We start from the raw sequence: 8758 nt of genomic DNA, 5'->3' as shown, positions 1-8758 counted from the left end.
ACGTTATAATTTTTTGTTTCTATCATATCATTATTGTTATTAATATTATTTTCATATGTATACATACTATATACACAAACAATACGCACACACACCTGGTTTGACAGTGACGACTGTCTCGTTGCCAGGTTATGTTGGTTACACGAGTCAGCAAAAAATGTTGAACTGACAAGAATAATTGAAACGCCCCGGAGTTTTGCTATTACATTCCGTCTGTTCACTTCCTCCAAATAAACATGTTCATAACACTTGTACAACGATTTTCCGATTTTCCTGTTTTATAGCCAAATCTATTATCATTATTGTTATCATCATCATTATCACCATTACCATTAAATGAAAATGCGTGTCTGATTAACTTGTTCATCTACTATACTATCTACGAACGCGTAAACGCTTTAGATCAGCCCCCCCCCCACCACTGCCACATTACTTATAAGCTTTATTCCAGTTACCTCCAGGCGATTTTATTCAGCTGAAATGAACGTCTACTCATCAGGAATCGAACCTTTAAACCTCAGTACACAAACCGAGTACGTTACTCTGTAGACTACATGACTCCCGCTGAACTTTCCCCACGTGGTGTCTCAGCCTGCGCTGACGTGGCACTGATCTGGTGCCAGTTTGGCACCAGATGTGTGTCGACGAGGCATCCTGCCAAGGCGCAGTTGTGGAAAGCAGTTATTTCTTCCTTCGTTCCGATGAGCAATGCAACGTAGCAGAACGCCTGTGCGGTTGGTTAGCCTTGGTTGATTATTTTCACTTTTTTTTTTTTTAACCAAGAAGTACATAAAAATTATCTTTACCAGTAACCATCATCTTTGATCATAACTATCATCACAATTAACATTATTATAAACACCATTGACTCAGCCACTCCTTATAAAGATAACAAGACCCTTCTGTATCATTAATATTCTCCAATATACACGACACAGACGTTCGATACTGCCACTATATATCGTTCTTATGTAAAGTTCTTTCAGGTATACCACACACGAAGGGCAAGTTTCTCTGAGTTCCGTCCGGTTCCATTGATCTCATAAATAATAGGAACTAACAAAGGCACAATTTTCTTTTTGTACAGATGTAACAAGACGCATTGCATCGCTGATTTTGACGGTAGTGTTTGTATAGTTCTTGTTGAGGTTGTCTTCATTTGAGATGGTGATAGAGTGAGGGTGAGGGAAATTGAGACGGAGATGAAGACTGACGATGGAAATGGTGACGAGGCTTTTCCATCTTCTGTCGATGTTCTCGAGAGGATTTTTGGTTATCTATGATAGATGAATCTTGCTTGCTTGCAAAGGAGTTCCGCAAGTAGTGTATATATATGCAAACACACACATATGTTAGAAGTAGTGGAAATGATAATGGAATAGGTAGAAATGGTAGTAGAATAAGTGATAAAACTAGTGTGATGGACGTGGGGGTGGAAGTGGGGTGGAGGTAGAGGTGGTGGATGCGGCGGAAAATGTGGAGGAGTATGTGGTGGTAGTGTAAGTAGTGGTGGTGGTGGTGTTGACGGTGGTGGTGGCAGTGGCGGTAGTGGTAGTGGCGGTAGTGGCGGTAGTGGTAGTGGTGGCAGAGGTGGTGGTGGTGATGGCGGCGGCAGCAGGGGTGGCTCCGAGGAAGGTAAGTAGCCTTCCTGCCTACTCCAGGAGAGGTTGTCCACCGGTTTTGATCCGATTTGGCTATCGCCTCAATCATGATCTGCCAAGACACTAGAAACAGTTACTCTCCCCAACTCCATCGCTTCTCCTCTCTCCCTCTGTTCCCTAGTTCTCTTTTAATCTCTGTCTGTCTCTTTCTCTGTGTCCGTGTCTGCCTGTCTCTCTCCCCGTCTCTTATGTTTTACGGGCTAGAATCTTGTTGAGGCGAAATTTCACTTTCATAAAAAACATTCACCCTTGCAAGTTCCTCAGAATATTCCCAATGTGCTTACGTCGGGTAAGGTACCGATGATGGACGACACTGAACGGGAATCAACTGATGGCCACACTGACAAGTGCACCATACAGATAAACGGCTTCGGCATGCCCTTGTAGTAAATGAATGGTAAAAATAAATTAAATAAATAAATAAAATAAAATCTACGAGTTGTTTGGTCAGTGGTCGTTCGTCGAATTTCCACATCCTTCACTTTACGACAGTTTTACATGCAGATATGGCCACCCGTTACATGTTACCAGGAGAGAAAGATAGAGAGGGAAGGGGAGGGGGGGGGCTGAAGTGGAGTTAAGGCAACGAAGGGAGAGCGAGAGTCAGAAGAGGACTCTGAGGTGGAACAAGTCGGAGAAGAGGAGGGCGAGGACGAAGAAGAGGAAGAAGAGAAAGAAGTTGTTTCCGAGGAAGGGATGGGGAAGGAAGAAGTAAGAATATTAGTAACAACAGAGGTAATTCTAAGAAAGAGAAGGAAAATTGATTGATTAAAGGTTATCTGGCGTCGTAACTGCAGAGGTCATAGACGCCGAATTGTTAAATTCTAAGATTCAATTTTGGGTATAGATAATAATAATAGTGATTTACTATGTATAGATGAAGGTAAGTATTAATAAATCTAAATTCAGTATCAGGTATTAGTTATCAAATAGTGTAATGGTTATATATATATATGGTGTTAAATTATGTTAAGATCTGAATAGAGTTAAAAGCTATTTGGTTTTAATTATTATTGTTATTACACATTTTAGGGCCAACCAGTCCAAAGAGTCTAGGCCCTTAGTATTGGTCAGGAAAAAATTGAGAAGATTGAGTAAATATATATACATATTATGTAGGAGTATATCCAATGAAATGAGAGTGGTAGGATTATATTTCAGTATTAATTTGTATTTGTTACTAAATTTGGTCAAGTAGGTTAACTTCTTAATTTAATGACTTCCTCATAATCATACTGCAGTTCTTTTCCCAATATCTTGGCCAAATTATAGTTACCATCTCTCTCTTTCTTATTTAGGAAGTGACGCTCTCTCAGTTCTCTGTGATTAGGGCATTCAACCAGCAAATGTTTAATAGTCATGGGGATTAAGCAATTTTCACAGTATGGTTGATTTTCACCACTCATGGGATATCCATGGGTCAGCCTTGAATGTCCTATGCGGAGACGACATATAATTACTTACCATTTCCTTGGCATAATTTCATATTTCCAAGGGTGTATATTTGTGGTGATCTCTTTCATTTTGTTATGTCCCACTTCATTCCACTGTTGTTTCCACGACTTATGGATAATATTCGTGATGCTAGGAAGGATATCTCTATATGGTATTGCGCACCGTTTAGGGATCAGACTGGCTGCTGCTGACTTTGCCAGTTGGTCAGCTTTTTCATTTCCATATATATGTACATGTGCTGGAACCCAGCAAAATGATATAGTGCCTCTACATTGTAGTAGAAACACCCACTGTGAGATTTTCCTTGTTAGAGGATTATCGCCATTGAAGATTTCTATTGACTGCAATGCACATTTTGAATCACAATAGATTGTGAAGTTGGATGTCTGGAGAGTTATGTGTTCTAAAGCAGTTAAAATTCCATATAGCTCTGCTGTAAAATTTGATGCTGCAATTGGTAGTGCTCCTCTGCAGCTAAAATTATCGCTAAAAACTCCATATCCGACGCCAGCATCTGTTTTTGAGCCATCCGTAAAAACGAATGTGGAATCCAAATGTTCAGTAATATGTTCTAAAAACTGTCCTTTAATTTCTGCATCCGATTTATCTTTTTTAAAACCTTTAAAATATCTAACAAAATTTAATTATGGGTAACTTCCATGTTGGGGTAACTGGTAATTTAACCAGGCAGATCTGATTTGTGATACTTATAGTCTCCAGTATTTTTCTTATTCTAAAACTAAATGGTCTAGGATATCTTGGATGATTTTCATAAAAGTTATTAAAATAATTTCTGTTGGCTGTAGTAAATGCTCTTGATTCAGGGAGTCTCTGTGTCCTAAACCAATACCGGATGATAGATGACTGTCGGTATAGTTCTAGTGGAATCTCTCTAGCATCAATTAGTAAACTGGGGATGGGGGAAGATCTGAAAGCTCCTGTTGCCAAACGTATGTCATTGTGGTGTACTGAATCTAGGATCTTTAGATGTCTGCTTGATGCAGAACAAATTTCACATCCATATTGTAGTTTGGTAATTATCAGAGATATATGTATTCTTAATATTGCCTGTCTATCTGATCCCCAATTTGTATTTGATGAAACTTTTAAAATGTTTAAAGCCTCTTGACATTTGGTTTTAATATATTTCAGATGGGGGATCCAAGTACCCGGTAAGCTTTTTATCAAATATGAGACCTTGGAATCTAGTCTCTTCGACACACGGTATTCTATTGCCATATAGATAAAGGTTTGGGTCTGGGTGTATCCCTCTAATGCGGCAAAAGTGCATGATTATTGTTTTGCTGGTAGATATTTTAAATCCTTGTTTTTCTGCCCAGTTGACGATCTTGTTGATAACGAGTTGTAGCTTCCTTTCTGCTACAGGCATATAGGTAGCAGCGAAGGATATCGAGAGGTCATCTACATATAATGTGCTTAATATTTTATCTGGTATAATATTTGCTACCCCATTTATTGCCAAAGCAAAAAGTGTTACACTAAGTATACTCCCTTGTGGAACACCCTCTTCCTGGCATCTCTTATCTGATAGAGTATTACCAATTTTAACTTTAAAATATCTATGGGATAAAAATGCTTTAATATATAGGGGTAATTCTCCTCGTAGACCACAATCATGAATGATCTTAAGAATTCCATGTCTCCATGCAGTCATATGCCTTTTCTATATCAAAGAATAGTTATATGGTGTTGCTTTGAGGCGTATGCTTCACATATGGAGGTTTCCAGCTGCATTAGGACGTCTATTGTAGAATGCAATTTTCTAAATCCACATTGTGATGGTGATGTAATATTATGCTAGAGATACCAGACAAGTCTTGTATTTACCATTTTCTCCATTATTTTGCCTAGACAGCAGGTTAAAGCAATAGGACGGTAACTGGAAGCTGAATATGGGTCTTTTCCTGGCTTTAGAAAAGATAATACAAAAGCTGTTTCCCATATGGTTGGGTATTTGTGCTCCTGCCACAATCTATTTATACTACTTATCACAAAAAGCTTAGTATTCCTTGTAGTATGTTTAAACATTTCATAGGGGATCATATCTGGACCAGGGGCTGTATTTTTGCTTCTATCTAGGGCAGTATCAAATTCTTTTGCTGTAAAGGGTATGTTGTATGATTCTGTCTTGTCTGTTGAAAAATCTAAATGTTGTTGTTGTTCTTTTACTCTGTATTGGTGTCCTGGGCTACTGTCAGTCTTTTGTGAGACTTGAGCAAAATGGTCAGCCAAAATATTACCAACTTTTTTTGAATCTGTGACAAGGGTATTGTTAACTTTAAGCACCGGTGGAGGGTTGGGTGTAAATTTCCCTGCTATCTTATTAATTTTTTTTCCAAATACTGTGGATGGGTGTTCAACTATTGATGGTAGATACAAAGGATGCCCATGATTGTCTTCTGGCAGCTTTCATTGCTTTACAGAATCTAGTTCTGCATTGTTTAGAGATGATCATATTCTCAATTGTTTGATGTCTGCGGTAACGGGTAAGTGATGTTCTTGTAGTTCGATGTAAAATTCTGAGCTCTTCAGACCACCATGGAACTGGGCGTCGCTTAAAGAGTCCCGTAGTTTTTGGTATAGAGTGTATACCTGCTGTATGAAAAGTTCCATTTAATAAGTCAATAGCATCTTCTGGAGTTGGAAAGTCATTTGCATTGCCTTCAATTTCACTTAGTTCTTTAAACTTATTCCAATCAGCTTTGTCGATACTCCACTTTGGTGATCTTTGAGTTGGTGGGTCATCATTTGTTTCAAATTATCGGGGCGTGGTCACTGCTATGCCAGTCATCATTTGGTTTCCATCTGAATTCAATTGTGCAGTTGGGACTAGAAATTGTAAGATCTAGACAAGAGACAGTACCTGTTTGAATATGGTAATGGGTGGGCTCCCCAGTATTCAAAAGTCCTAGATCTTCATATTCTATAACTGAAGCTATAATATTCCCTTTTTGGTTTGTAGTAACATCTCCCCATAGTGGGTGTCTGCCATTAAGGTCGCCCATAATGAGAAAAGGTCGCGGGAGTTGATTAATCAAAGTTATTATTTCTTCCCGGATAACCATGGTGTTTGGGGGCAGGTAAAGAGAGCGTAAGGTGTATTTTCTTTTTAATTGTATTTGAACTGCTACTGCTTGTAATGTTGTATTTATACTAATTGGAAAATGGGGAATATCTCTTCGAACATAAACAAGGCATCCTCCATGCCTTCCGGTTTCTATATTATATGGAGTTCTGAAGGATATATATTCTCTTGGACAGGGTGTATGTTCATCTATCATTGTTTCTTGTAAGCATACACCTACTGGAGAATATTCGTAAATTAAGATTTTAAGCTCTTCATACTTTGCTTAAAGTCCGTGACAGTTCCACTGTATAAGTGATGTGAATGTATCTATTTTCTGGGGAGAGGTCCTTTATTCAAGGTTGTTTTTTAGTGTTTTTTGTCTTTATGAGCTTTTTGTGAAGATGGTGGTTTTTCTTCAGTAGCTTTTTTGGTAGTTTTGGCTTTTGCTCCTTTATCTTTTTCTTGTAATATATATCTGCTAGGGTTACATTTCTTTGGAGTTGATGGAGAGGGTGAGGGTGTTCTTGTTTGTTGTTTTGTTTTGTTTTTTTGTTTCAATCTCCATTGAGTCCGGTAGCGATTCTGCCCGAGACACTACGCTGGAAGATGGAGGAGGGTTGGGGGGTTGCCCCTTTTTTTTTATATGGAATGTTTTTATGATCAGGGGGTAAGTTATCTGCCTTAGTGTTTTGTGTTCTTGCTGAGGTATGTTGATCATCTGGCCCTGGATGTTGGGCTGCTATCCGAGAGGTTGAGGTTTCATTCGCAGAAGGGATTTGTTGTATGGGGTGGAATTCTTGGAGTAGTATCAGTATTTGCGGATTCTGCTTGAGGTATTTCGCTAGAAGGTGGTTTATGATCAGGGGGTAGTATATCTGTCTTAGTGCTCATTGTTTTCATCGAAATATGTTGATCATCTGGACATGAGTGTTGCATTTCTGTTGAACAAGGTGGATTTCTGGAAGGTGGAGGGGGATTTGAGGGTTGCACCTCTTTACTATGCGAGGTGTTTTGGTAATCTGTAGGTAGATTATCTGTATTTGGAGTTCTCACCATAGTAGGTTGATTATTTGGCCTTGAATGTTGGGTTGCTACACCAGAGGTTGAAGTTTCATTTGTAGTGGGGAGATTTGTAGAATGAGGTAGATTTCTTGGGGTAGTAAGAGCATTTGCATACTCTTTCTTCTTCCTAAGAGTCGCTTAGCATGTCCTATCATGATATGCTCAGTATAAGCTTTATTTATAGCTGCTGTTTCAAATTTGTATTCTTCACATACTCTATTAACTGGTTTGTGATCCAATTGACAGTTGATACATTTGGGAGTATCTAAGCATTGGCCGTGTGTTGGGCCAGAGCAATTGCCACATACCTCATTATTCTTACATATCTTTGATGGATGGCCAAACTTAAAACAATTATAGCACTGTAGAGCTTTGGGATGGAAAGGTCTAATTCTCACTCTTTCATTTTCAATTGCTATACGAGTTGGTATATTGTTATCCTCAAAAGTAAGTATAATCACATTACTGTTTGGGATATTTTTCACTTTCCAAATAGATGTGGGGCACATTTCTAATATTTCTAGTTCAATCAAATCATACAAGTCTTTATCATGGATAACTCCTCTTCCATAACTAAAATTTTGGTGAGGACTAATCTTTTCTGAAACACAAAGGCAAAAGCCGACAAGACTGAGAATCAACACCGTGTGAGATCGAAACCTTTATTGGTGCAACGTTTCGCTCGTTACAGCTTTTTCAAGTACAGACGTATGGCAAACACTCTGAGTACATATAGGCCGACGGGGAAGGAACTGGGAGAGGTTATCAGGGAGGGGTGGGTGGTAGGTGGAGAGACCTCCCGTGACCTGAAGACCCGTATCCGGGAGCATCTCTACGATTCCCGGAACAACATCACCACCAACGCCCGTGTTATCCACCGGAACACCAACGACCACGTGATGGATTGGGATAACGCAGAGCTTCTTTTTAGTGAACCAGACAGGGTGAGGAGGAAATGCCTGGAAGCGGCCGCCATTCAAAGCTTCAAAACCACTGAGCAGAACAGAGGCATGTTCAACATCGCCCCTCCTATCATCCATCTGTTACCCGCATTATACAAATGTATGAAATGTCCCCCTTAGTCCATTTCAACAAACTGTCCGAAATGTCCTCCTTTTTCTCCACCAAGTCCCACCCGTCCCCTTCTCACCCCCCCCTCCGCCCTTCCACCTACCACCCACCCCTCCCTGATAACCTCTCCCAGTTCCTTCCCCGTCGGAACTTCACCTGACGCTAGACGATTTCATTCAAACTTGTAGGGCGTCATTGTGGAAGGAGGGAGAGAGGGGGAAGAAAAGGAGGGAGAGAGGGGGAAGAAAAGGAGGGAGAGAGGGGGAAGAGAAGGAGGGAGAGAGGGGTAGGGAGATGGGCAGTGAGAGAGAAGGGGGAGAAAGAGGAGAGAGAGAATAGAGAAAGAGAGAGGAAGGAGAGGAAGGGAGAGGGAGGAGAGAGAGACAGAATGGGAGAGAGAGAAGGGAGAGAGGGAGGGAGA

The 8758-nt window shown here is 40.0% G+C and overlaps 1 protein-coding gene across 1 annotated transcript; it reads right to left on the bottom strand.

Annotated features, from left to right (window-relative positions):
* Positions 1-3121: 3121 nt before the first annotated feature.
* LOC143037283 (uncharacterized) lies at positions 3122-5527 on the bottom strand. Its single transcript, XM_076205415.1, has 5 exons — positions 5515-5527; positions 4965-5392; positions 4286-4800; positions 3967-4107; positions 3122-3746 (listed from the first exon to the last, which is right to left on the bottom strand). The coding sequence occupies exons 1-5, from the start codon at positions 5525-5527 to the stop codon at positions 3122-3124; spliced, it is 1722 nt and encodes a 573-aa protein (XP_076061530.1).
* Positions 5528-8758: the final 3231 nt, after the last annotated feature.

This window comes from Oratosquilla oratoria, chromosome 22 (assembly GCF_046742065.1).
Source record: "Oratosquilla oratoria isolate Oo_2021 chromosome 22, ASM4674206v1, whole genome shotgun sequence".
NCBI lineage: Eukaryota > Metazoa > Arthropoda > Malacostraca > Stomatopoda > Squillidae > Oratosquilla > Oratosquilla oratoria.
The sequence above is the reverse complement of the archived record's forward strand: the minus strand, read 5'-3'. Positions and strand labels throughout refer to the sequence as shown.